We start from the raw sequence: 12993 nt of genomic DNA, 5'->3' as shown, positions 1-12993 counted from the left end.
GTTCTTATCAGCCGTACTGTATATTTTATTGCTCTTTTATTCTCTCTCTCTTTCATCCCTTAATGATCTAGGGAATGGAATTACTGTTTAATTCAACGGTACGCTTCATCATTAGCCAACATCCCTCCCTCCTCTGACAGAAGTTTTTCAGTAGAAGTTTACTTCTCTCTCTCTCTCTCTCTCTTCACTTTCTTCCCCCAATAAGTACAATGGTGCCTCGCATTGTGATGTTAATTCGTTCCAGCGAAATCGCTGTAGAATGAAAACGTCATAATGCGAAAATAAAAAGCCCATTGAAACGCATTGAAACCCCTTCAATGCGTTCCAATAGGCTGGAAACTCACCGTCCATCGAAGAACCTCCATAGGGCAGCCATTTTTGGTGGCTGTCTTGCGAGGAATCTGTCCCAGAAAACAGCAGGGAGCCATTTTATTTACCCAGTGGCCATTTTGAAACTGCTGATCATCTGGAGGAAAATCATCGTTTTGCGAAGAATCGGTTCCCGAAGCAGGGAAACGATCATCACAAACCGAAAAAACCCCATTCAGACCATCGTTTTGCGATTGCAATTGTGATTAGAAAAAGATCCTCGTAATGCAGTTTCGTCATAATGTGGGCCAATCGTAAAGTGAGGCACCAGTGTACGTAAAATGTCACTCACTGAAATCTTCTTTTCAGGAGTCCAATCATAGTTCTGGATAGTTCTGGACTGGATATTTATTTTCCACAGGCTGGACAAAGTGATAAAAGATAGCCTTCCACCATTATCATCACTACACACACACACACACACACACACACACACACACACACACACACACACACACACACACACACACACACACACACACACACACACACACACACACACACACACACACACACACACACACACACACACACACACACCATGATGAAATTAAAATAACATTCCACCAGCCATTTCCCGAAAAGTAGCTGCATTAGTCAGCATTAGTATTTTGACTGAATTGTAAGGTGAAAAGAAAGTGGGAGGAGGCAAAATATAAGCTGAAATCCTGTTGCTTAGTATATTAAGTCACAAGTAGAGTAGGCCCATTGAATCAGTGAAGATTTAATGAATCAACTTCTCTGTAAATTCAGTTGATTCAATGGGCCTAGTCTAGTTTCAACTTACTACACGAAGCAACAGGATTTCAGCCATTATCTTTTACTTCAGTGTGAGCTTTTGCAGAACAATTTCCACTTCCTCAAACACAGGAAGTGCAAATATATGTACTGTTTATTTATATATGTGAGAGATTGCTGACAAAGTGACTGTGGTTCATTAACCCAGGATGGGAATGATAAAACTCTTAATCATTTGAGGTAGGAAACCCTACAAAGGCTGTTCCTGGACAGACTCTGACCTCTGTCCCTCAAACAATTCTTAGTGACACCAAATATCCTTGGCAGATATTTATCAACATATTCCCCTTAATGTATTTGTTCATATAGAATTGTGGGTAGTGAGAAGGGAGGCCAGAAAGACAGAGAGAAGCAGAGTAATGTTAGAGTAAAACTCAGTTACATGCCTTGAATAAGATTTGCTGTCCTCCGTTCCTTTGTTGGCTCTAAGAAGAAGAAGAAATAGCAAAGTGAGAAATGGGTAAGATGTTAAATAGGGAATCTATAAATGCCATAGGCATAGGGGGATAAGGCATGTATTTTAAGCTGCAGAATAGGGCAAGCAAAGGGATCAAGGGACTCTAGCAGCTTCTGCATGACAAAAAGTTACAATATTTGACCTTTTTTTGTTTGCGGGGTATGATAAAGGTATATAAAATTATGCATGCTATGGATAAAATACTGGAATTCGGGGCCACCCACTGAAGTTGAAAGAAAGGAAATGCAAGTCAGAGAAACAGAAGTATTTCTTCAAACAGTGCATATTTAATCTGTGGAACTCACTGCCACAAGATATAGCTGTGGGAATTTTATTTTATTTTATAATGCTATCTGTAGTTTGAGTGACCAAGAGGGCCTTTATTTAGGCTGGAGTGCTTGTCTGTCTTCTAACACTAACCAGTCATTCATTCCAGCTTTTGAATTCAAAGAGAGCCGTGCCCCTCTGCTGAGTATTCTCTCTCTCTCTCTCTCTTTCATTATTTTTGGGGGGCGGATTATGCTGTTGATCTGTTTGGTTGGTTCCTCCTATGTGTGTAGTATGAGGGTTCTGGAGATCCCAACTTTGCCCCGCCAAAAATGCAACAACAAAATGGAGATGAGAGAAATGTCCATCTCACTAGGGATAAGCACTAGGGATAAAGCCACTGTTGCCTGTACTATGCTGTCAAGTTGCATCTCACCCTTAACAACTATGTGAGATACTTAAGGAGTGGTTTACCTGTGGTTCACACACACAGTGAATTTCCAAGGCTGAATGGAAATTTGAAACCAGGTCTCCTGAGTCGCAGTCTGTAACTCTATAGATTCCTCCGCACTGGTTCGAGCAAAGTCATAGTGGACATTTGAAGCTAAGAAGCGTCTTTTGCTCACAGACAAACGAAATGAGGAAGCCAGAACCAGTGATAGCAGATTGAGAATTCTGTAGATGTTTGTGAGCAAGTTACAGTTCTCAGGTAGGCATCCTTGTGCCGATGGAGTACACGTAATTTTTTTTATCCTCTTCACAGGACTGCAAACCCACCTACAGCCACAGATATCTGGGCTTAATAATAACAGATGCTCTTCCACATTTCTGGCCAAACAGAACGAAGAGAGTGGACTAAGGCAGTAGTGGGGTGAAAAGTGAACGAAAGTATATAAATAAAAGTATCCTGGTGTTGAAGGTAGCAACCATGTCCATGAAAAGATAATTTGGCTGTCCCTCATACCACACTAACAAGCCAGAGAGTAAGATACCTAATATAATAGCTTACAGCCTTTGGCTGAGGGAATGGAATTGTAATTTGAAGCCCTTGATAAAGTAAATGAGGGGGTTCCCCCACCCCAGGCCTGTACAGTAAGAACATAATCACTGCATTATTTTATTTCACATTGGGTTGGTTCAAATATGTAGACAAAGGCCACAAGGGGGCACCTTTGTATGTTGTATATTGGGCTGCAGCAAACTACATATAAGTGAAACATTAGATACTGATCCCATGAATCTGGGTATCCTGCTGTAGTGATAGTCATTACCAGTCACTGCATTGCTTTTGAAATGTAACTCACTGTGCCCTTGTTGCCAAAGAAAAGGAACTGCTTACATGTAACTTCATCATGAGCCTCGTGGTGCAATGGTGATAATTCTGGGCTTAGGTAGCTGGCTCCAGGTTGAGTCAACTTTCCATCCTTCATGAGTGCATGGTTTGTGGGGGCCAGCATCCCAGTACATGTTTTTGAGCTAGGGTGTAGAGAAATGCCAATAAGGACTCCGGAGGTAACAAAAAGGCGACCGAGGAGGGGGTTCCCTTAGCAAAGGGCCCCAGCCATATCTGCTGATCCAAGGCAGAGCAGAGGGGTAAGGGAGCCGATCTGACCTTGAGCACTTGTTCAGTGGTAAACCTTTGCCCAGTAAAAGCGATAGGTCCTTATTTAAGTGTCAGAGGACAGGATCAAGATTATTTTTTTCATACATAAGGATGGAACCCCTTTAACAAAATATCAGATCTGGAAAATGACAAGGTAGGAGTTCAAGGATTGAGGTTTGGAACTCACTCATTTAGAATTGGGGCAGCTTCAATAGCAGCTGTGCTAGGTTATCATCCTGATGATATCAAGCGCTTGGGGCGATTGTCATCCACCGCCTATCAGAGATACAGTATGTCCGAACACTCCCCAATGGCTAATGGTTGGATTCCAAAAGATCTCCTGTATGGAGAATTCATGCCGGGAAAGCACCCCAGAGGAAGACCACAGCTGCGATACAAGAATATCCGCAAGCAGGATCTGAAGGCCTTTGGAATGGACCTCAATAAATGGGAAACTTTGACATCTGAGTGTTCAGCCTGGAGGCAAGCAGTGCAGCATGGCCTCTCCCAATTTGAAGAGACCCTTGCCCAGCAGGCCGAGGCAAAGAGGAAGTCACAAAAGCAGCAAAACCAGGGAGCTGGACAGGGGACAGATTGTATTAGTCTTCAGTGTGGAAGGACTGTCACTCTCGAATTGGCCTTCTCAGCCACAGTAGACATTGTTCCAAGACCTATATTCAGAGCATTTTACTATAGTCTCTCAAGACTGAAGAATGCCTATTATTCAACTCAGTTTATTGGCTGGAAAGGAAAAATTTTCAGTTTCTCGGGTGGGTTTCACCTACAATTTTGTTGTTACTGTTGCCACAAAAGCAAATACATAGACAACCTGGCTATTGTTTTCCAACCTCCACAATGCCCTACATATAAAGATACACCACACCATTAGGGTTAAATCACATATTAAGAGAAATGTGTATTTCCTGCTATTACAATGTTTTCCCTCCAAGTGTACAGTTCTGCAGGTGAAGCTCATGCTTACCTCTGAATGACCAATCACAAAGCAACGAGCAAGCTAATTTATAATATCAAAGGAAGCAATGATGGGATAAAAAGAGGTCCTTTACCACTAAAAAGAGCTCTGTTTTAATGATAGGCTAATTCAGTGGTTCCCAAACATCCTTAGCCTGCAACTTCCAGAAGCCTTCACCACTAGCTGTGCTGGCAAGGACATCAGGAGTTGCAGTCCAAGAACATCTGGGGATCCAAGGTGGGTAATTGTAACTGCTGGTAATTGTATCATCTAATTTGAACTTGATTTTTAAAAGAGAAAGAACCCAGCAATTTTTTTCTTAAAGACAAGCCAGAGAGGGGCTGGGAGAGCTCACACACCTGATGCCATTATGATTTGGCAAGTTAACCACTTAGCACTGTATTTGTCCTCTGAATTTGGATTGCATCTCTTGCTTTTTAGAACACAGGAAAACATCATGAAAAAATAATAACAGGGCTTACAATAATGAGGAGCCCTCTCACATAGAGAAAATAAGACTCAATGACCTAAATCTGGCTAGTTACACCTCTGAGCGCAACAGAAAGAGTGTAGAATTGCCATAAGAAGGAAGCGTAGGTTACTATCCATTGCATATACAATTCTGCAACTCCATACATAAAAGAGAATATCTATACCGACTTCTTAATTGGTGATAATTCACCACCAAAAGCTACACAGCATGCATTACACCAGCATAAAATGACATTAGGATTTTTGCCATTATCTTAACCATTTTGTCCTTAGAACAGAAAATGTATTTTTAAGCTTCATGTGAAGGCGAGCCCACAATGCACTCAATCTCCTTGAGAATCTTTTGCTGAACATTTGCTACATTTGTCTTTGCTGCAGTCAGCAATTTATCAATCTCCTCCTCTGAGTAGTTCATCTTGAAGGTAGAAAACTGCTCTCTGTATTCAGCAATTTTGCCTGGAAAGAAGAAATTGTGAATGAATGAACTACATAGGCATTTCATTTGAGTGATGCACAAAGTAGTACACGTTCTATGAACTCCAGACAGAGATGACATAAATGTGCAGACTCAGGGACCTGCATGGCTCACCGAACGAGAAGTTCCAAGGCCACTCCTAGTTTCACGGAACCTTCTACAACGTATGTTTCCCCTTCCCTTCCAAAAGCTGTGCTTGCTTTAAAGCAGTGGTTCTCAACCTTGGGACCCCAGATGTTCTTGGCCCATAACTCCCAGAAGCCTTCACCACTAGATGTGCTAGCCAAGATTTCTGGGCATTACAGTCCAAAAACATCTGGGGATCCAAGACTGGGAACCACTGCTTTAAAAGCAGAAAATCAAACAGAAAGCTGGTTTGCAGTAGAGACAAAGCTCATGAGGAACCAGGCCTGAATTTGGAGGCACCAGAAAACAGAATATTTACTTTTCTACTGTACTTCTCCCTTGATTTGTATGCGTATGAGCAGCACAGTTTTTGTTAATACACTGACTTTCTTTTCAATAAATATTCAATAAATACTGTGCTGCTGTTCATCTCCAAGAAGTGGCCTGACTTATCCAGGCCCTCGTTGTTATCAGTAGCAGCCCCCAGTCTGATGGGGGAGGAACATGTGGTCCCCTCTCATGGCATGGTGGCTCCATGTGGCAACCTGGGAGGAGGCTGATGGGAGTTGAGGGAGGTCTGTATGACTGTGTGTGTTTGTGTTTATCAGCTGTTTGTGCTTTGTAGTTACATTTTTGGGTGCATAAGAGTTATACATGGATTTTGAACTACATGGGTGGTCTGGCACCCCTAACTCCAGCATTGTTGAAGGAAGAAGTGCACTACAACACCTCTAAGGTATTCTTGGCATAAGGTATTCCAGGAAACATAATATAAGGCATTCTGGAAGACATCATCATCATCATCATAAAAAAATGAAATTTCCCCTTTCTGATACTGGTATATAGATTTCTGAACTATTTTTTTAATTTATACCCCACCCATCTAGACTGAAGTCTACTCTGGGTGACTAACTATAAAAAATGGAATAAAAACAATATAATAACATAAAAAACAACAATAGTAATATAGTTCAAGATGGGGAAAAGAGAAAGAAAAAAGAAAAACAATTCAAGTGATGGCAGGAGCCAGGTCTTAAGTCTGCTCTTAAAAACACTTAGCGAGGGAGCCAGACAGATCTCTGGGGGCAGACTGTTCCAAAGGTGAGGGGCCACTGCCGAGAAGGCCCAGTTTCTTGTTATTTCTCTCCGGGCCTCCCTCAGCGTTAGGCCCCTCAGCCACCCTTCCTGGCTAGAATGATTGTTTCTGGTAGATCTAGGTGGGAGGAGGCGTTCCACTAGATATCAAGGTCCTAAACCATTTAGGGCTTTATATGTCATCATTAACACTTTGAAATCAATGTGAACACGAATGGGCAGCCAATGCAAGGCAGACAGATTGAGGGAGATATGCTGATATTTTCTCGTCCCACTGAGAAGTCTGGCCACCACATTCTGCACCATTTGAAGCTTCTGCATCAATCTCAAAAGTAGCCCCATGTAGAGTGCATTACAGTAGTCTAATCTTGAGATTACAAGTGCATGGACCAGAGTGGTAAGCACCCCAACATCAAGATAGGGATTCAGCTGGGAAATCTGCCACAGATGGAAATAGGCGGAGCAGACACGACCTGGGTTTCCATGGTGAGCGTTGGATCTAGATGAACCCCCAAGCTGTGAACCTCACTCTTCGCTGTGAGAGTCAACCCCCCCCAAAAAAAGAGGGAGTTTCCCAAACCACCAATGGAGGGACCACCCACCCTCAGGACCTCCATTTTGTCCGGGTTCAGAACTAGAGGTGTTTGTATTATGAATTGCTCCAATTCCCTCCATCACTAGTAAGAACAAGGGTCTTATTGAAACGCAATAGCAATAGTTTCTTTCTAATGGGTCAAAAGTTGTATAAGCCTCATCTGAAAACAGGAAGATAAAGAAGGAGACAGTCCACCATTATGGAAATATGGGGTAGGGTGAGGGAGATGCAGATGAACAAAGAAAGCTAGACATTTCCTGAATGAATCCCATTTCTGAGTTACCTGGACAGTTGACATTATTAAATAGTGGACAATGTATGACCGTTGGGGCATTTTCTCCTCTGAAGATGTAGCAATCTGATGGGTTATCAATGTCCTGCAGGTCTCTCTCATCTATCCTGGGAAATGGAATTCCATACGCTTTGCAGTATTCAACAGTATTTTTAATGGTCTGGACCAAAGACAAAAATCTGTCATTCAGTTGCCAAACTCACATAGAAAAACAGCTGGTTGTTGTCTAGTTAGATGGTTAGTGATGAAGAAAATTAATGATGGCTACCTCCTCTGCAGTATTTAGGGAGAGTTCTAACGTTAGTGGGGCCTGAGCAGGATGGGAAGTGATGATCAGAGACTAATGTGAAGAGAAATAATGCTTCAGCAGCTACAGTATAGCTACAGGAATGTCAGAATGAGCTGTTGAGAGAATAGTCAGGGCTTGTCTACATTTCTTTTTTAAAAACCACAATATGTAACATTTTAAATTTAGCCGACTCAAGTCAGGTGGTTTTTGAGTCATTCCCTGCATTCCTACTGAGTAACTGAAATGTGTATCTTCTGTTAATGTACCAATTTGGGAAGCTACATGTTTTCAGCTTGTGTTCTTAAATCTGGTACACATGAAAAGGCTCCCTTTTAATACCAGCTGTAAGGTTCACAATGGGCTCGATTAAGAAAATAGTGTGTTAAAAAAAACCCTGATCTCTGGTGGTCATTTATTTTCACTCACTTCCTAAGAAAATAAAACATGTCAGGGGAAAATAAATATGCACTTTGGAACTCATTGTGTGCATGTGAAACTCAGCACTATTTTTAAAATAGGTTAAATCCCAAGTTCTTTGGCTGTTTGGCAAGGCCTTCAATTCCTCTAATCCTTTCTGTATGCAATATTTTTCAAACATAACACAAGAAGGCTAATGAGATATGTGAGATAAGATTTGTGGTTGTTTTAACAAATCCTGGCAGGGTTATCATTTGATGAGCATTCTCAATCTGACCTGTGAGGCAAAAAGCAAACCAATTACCAGAAAAGGATCCCCAGCACTGTAGTCGAAAGAGATGATCAGCTTCACCTGCCTTTCAGGGAAAAGAACTGATGGGTAACCAGCATTGATAGTCAAACCAGCATCAATCAGTGAAACAATCGGTTTACTTGTCAGCTCCGGGAATTCAACACCAGCTAAGAACATGACAGGAAACAGAGTTACTATACAAAGGCCAGAATCAATACAGACATAACAGTTAACTCTACCTCTGTACTCATCTGCTACTGCTGATAGCAAGACTTCCATCCCAAGTATAAGGTAAGCATAACAAATAACGAAATTCAAATTATCTTGGCACAAAGACTATGTACAATTGGCCTTGCCCCACAGAAATGGGCTGTTGAGATAGGAGTTAGTTCCTAGCCCAACACAACTTTTAATCTACGAACGTGAATGTAGTCCACGAAACTAGATCAGTTAACCAGAGTTACAACAATGAATAATTTGGTTTGGACTGAGGTTCAAAAAAAAGAAAGAATGAAGAGGTTAATTTAGGTTTTCTTCTGAATTTCTGAACACTTTATTCTCAAAGGTACAACTCTGTTTCACTAGAAACTTACGGCAGCGGTACAGGAAATTATGGGTGGTGCCCCATGTCCAGTTCAAAAGGCATGAAAAAGTCTTTCTCAACAGAGTACGGAAAACTTGTTGGGTGTGATCTGGAAAATCTGCAAGAAATGACATAGTAGAGCTAAGAATGGAAAAGAAGAATTCAATAGTAATAATAATCTTGGAACTGCAGAGCTGGGAGGGACCCTATGGATCGAGTCAAGCCCTTGCCACAAAGGCACACTGGGGAATCAAACTCACAAAAGATAGCCTGAGGGTCACCTCCCCCAAATTGTTTCTCCCTGAAAATGCTCTGGATCATGGCATTCCCAATGTAACCAACATGAAACAATAGGAATACATCTGCTAATTGAGGCAAAAGGCCTTTGTAGTCAAGAATAGCATTCTGTTTTCACAATGGTCAGCTACCACTAATCAGAACCACGGGCTTCCCTATTTCATTTTTTACTCTTCTTCAGATCCTATTGATTCCATAAAATAGGTGTCTAGAAAACACCTCTATATAATTGGAAGGAAACTATCCTTTTAAAAGCCTATCCCTTTATATGGATACCTGCTACATAGGCTTTCTATGCAATAGATTACTCCTAGCCGTACATTCCCTCCACTAAAAAAAACTTACCTAGTTGTTACCACTCATTAGTGGATAAAGTAGATTTTTAGGGTTCAAGGACTTGCATAATCCTTTTTCAAGGATTATGAAATTGATCCCCCTGATGTTTAAAGTTAGAAGAAATGGAAGGAAAATGCTAAGATCTGAGCAAAATCAGAGAAGGAGAATCCCATCCCAATTATATTACACTCCCAATCCTTTATTTTTCAAGAGGACTGGGGGTTTTGTTGGAAGATTTGCATTTTAATGGCAAAATATGGCCACTGTAATACTTACCTCCAAAATATGTGTCTATCGCTTGGCACAGTCTCATATAGTTTTCCTTTCTTGTTTCTGCATCTGCAGAAGACCAGGTTTGACGGATCTGCCTGATCAGTTCAGAGCTTTGGCTAGAATCTTTGTTTTAAGAAGTAGGGGAAGCATGGTAGATAAAGATAGAATGTGGGGAAAAGATTTGTTAATACCAAAAAGCAAAGAAGTAAGGCATATTAAAGAGAATAGAATGGCTGATTCCTGTGCCGTGACCTTTAGGAATTATGTCTCATTAAGTTCAATGAGGCTTACTCATGAGTAAGTGGGTACAGGACTGCAGCCCAATTTAGCTTCTTCAGTCAACCTCGAGTTGGCTACCTGAGCCCATTGGGATTAAACTCAGGTTGTGAGCAGAGTCTTCACTCTGAACTGCAGTTTAACCACTGTGCCAGAAGGTTTGTGGACTTCCAGGTTCATTAAAAAAAACTTTAATGAAACTTTAATGCCTTATGTGGCTCAGGAACCCATGACTCCCATCATAAACCTGTCATAAATAAAGGTGAACACTTCATACCTCTGAGTACCTCCTCCAGATCAACAGACGAAATTTGATTGGGAAGAACAAAAAACAGAATTTTTGGTTTTACCCTACCTCTATCTTTTGAAACCTTATCCCAATGAGCCTTTCCTAGCCCCTCCGTTATTATCTTCACAGCAGCAGCTTCACAATTGGTGTGTGTGTGTGTGTGTGTGTGTGTGCGTTCCATTGCATATGGCGTTCCTCTACCATATCAAGTATCATCTTTCCAGGATATAATTGATACAAATATGTTTAGCCATTCTTTTATGATCTATGGTGTTTGAATTGGTATTTTCCCCAGATTATATTTTAAATTATGCCTTGAGTCCTTTCTCTAAGACAAAGTTTTCTAAATACTCTGATACACCTGTAATGAAAAACAGCTTTCCTCCTAAGAATAGATAATTGTTTTGACTTATACTGGACAAAATTATCTGGCACAGCTACAGATAGGGCATAACCGTTGGAGGCAAATTGCCCAAAGTTAAGAAATCAGTGCAAACTTTGTCAGTTGCATGCCGAGCCATACGACACAGTATGTGATTGATAATGCCTGCAGTGATTTCCTGGGGCAATTTACCTACCAAAGTTTCATCGTTTGTGCTCCACCAGTATAAGTAAGAAGATCTGGGTCATTATAAGCCTAGTGTTAATTAGAGCTTGGCAACATTACATTTTTTTTATCCAGAATTGCCAGTAAGCATGTTCTTAGGTATCTGTGGTCATGCTGACTGTGTACTGTATTCTAGGAATTGTACTGTCCAAAATTTCCAAGGTCTAGCTTTAATTTATCACAAATTAAATTACTGTAATATCAGTAGGTCATCTCAGCAGGCATATAAAAATGAAACCTCACTTCCTTATAAAGACCTGCCCATTCTCTAAAGCAGAGCTTCCCAACATTGGATCCCCAGATGTTCTTGGATTGCAGCTCCTAGAAATCCTGGCCATCACAGCTAGTAATGAAGGCTTCTGGGAGTTTTAGCCCAAAAACATCTGGAGACCCAAGTTTGGGAGCCAATGCTCTAAAGTATCCATCAAAGGTCCTGTTCTCCATCTTCCCATGCACATAATTCAGGTGGTTGGTCACCAGGAGCAGAGATTGTTCATGACAGAAGTACCCCAACTGTACAATGCCATATCTCATTCTGCACCCACTTTATTATCTTTCAAATGCCAGTGTTTTACTAGTAACCTACTCTGTGGACAATATTTTGATGCCGTTTTAGCTCTTTTAGAGCTTACATTGTTGCTGACTGATTGCTGGTCTCCTTTTGGCATGTGGTTTGCGATGCATGTTTTGATGACTCCCATTCTCCTTGTTGACATGTTGGATGGGGGTGAGGAAAAATAGCTTTTAGCATGATACTACATTGAGAAAAAAGGAAAATTTTGCCAATGAAATACATATACCTTCTAAAATGCTCTCCAAATGGTCAAATTGTTCATCTGCCCCTTTTCCATCCAATGACTCAGAGAGCTTCAGATCCAGAACAGATTGATAGCCCCCAAGGAGAGATTTGAATTTCTGGTCTTCTTGTTCTTGGCAATGAAATCAAGCAGAGAACAGAGTAATAAATACTGCCTAATGTCATATTTAGACATGAAAATATGAATACGAATCACAGCACCACATTCCCTCTCCCCAGCCAACCACTCCAGCAATGAGCCAGGATGGGGAGTCTCCCCACTCAGCTGATGAGTGGTTGGCTGTCTGGAGAGGTGGGGAAGCACTGACTGGGCTCCCTCCCAGATTGACATGACAACGACAATGAAAAACCCAAGCACTGCACAGTGACTAGTGAGTGAACCAGTTGGGTGGAGAGAATGGGCTTGCTCAGGGATACAAATACAAATAGGCCATGTTTAGTTAGATTCTAATCATCTTTAAAATGAACTGCCTATGGTAAATGTGCTATTTAAATAATCATGAATAGGTCTTCTCCATATCCCTGAGATGAAGAATGATTTCTTTTTCACTCTCCCCCTTTGGTAGCCTCCTCAAATCCCTATATGTTAAAAAGCCTCCATCGCCATCATCATCATCATCATCATCATCATCATCATCATCATCATCATCATCATCATCATCATCATCATCATCTTCTTCTTCTTCTTCTTCTTCTTCTTCTTCTTCTTCTTCTTCTTATTCTTATTCTTATTATTATTATTATTATTATTATTATTATTACTACTACTACTACTACTACTACTACTGCTACTACTACTATATGCCATCAACTCAATTCTAACTTATGATAATCCTTTCCAGGGCTTTCTAGGTAGAGAATTTACAGAAGTGACATGCCATTTCCATCTTCTGAAGGTGCCATGGGACTGTACAGCTTGTTCAAGACTACACAGGGTTGCTTTTCTCCTTGGAGGCACAGTACGGAATTGAACTC

The 12993-nt window shown here is 41.1% G+C and overlaps 1 protein-coding gene across 4 annotated transcripts in view; it reads right to left on the bottom strand.

The window, feature by feature from the left end:
• Positions 1–4208: 4208 nt before the first annotated feature.
• Positions 4209–12993, bottom strand: part of LOC110089916 (cytosolic phospholipase A2 gamma) — a 39201-nt gene continuing 30416 nt past the window's right edge. For all 4 annotated transcript variants that reach the window (XM_078378036.1, XM_078378037.1, XM_020813314.3 and 1 more), the window contains exons 10-15: positions 12002–12130; positions 10033–10152; positions 9134–9241; positions 8553–8707; positions 7534–7702; positions 4209–5415 (exon numbers count right to left, since the gene is read on the bottom strand). In XM_078378036.1, the coding sequence (XP_078234162.1) occupies positions 5249–5415; positions 7534–7702; positions 8553–8707; positions 9134–9241; positions 10033–10152; positions 12002–12130 (848 nt within the window). In that variant the 3' untranslated portion in view covers positions 4209–5248. The remainder of the gene's footprint in view (positions 5416–7533; positions 7703–8552; positions 8708–9133; positions 9242–10032; positions 10153–12001; positions 12131–12993) is intronic.

This window comes from Pogona vitticeps, chromosome 6, assembly GCF_051106095.1.
Source record: "Pogona vitticeps strain Pit_001003342236 chromosome 6, PviZW2.1, whole genome shotgun sequence".
NCBI lineage: Eukaryota > Metazoa > Chordata > Lepidosauria > Squamata > Agamidae > Pogona > Pogona vitticeps.
The sequence above is the reverse complement of the archived record's forward strand: the minus strand, read 5'-3'. Positions and strand labels throughout refer to the sequence as shown.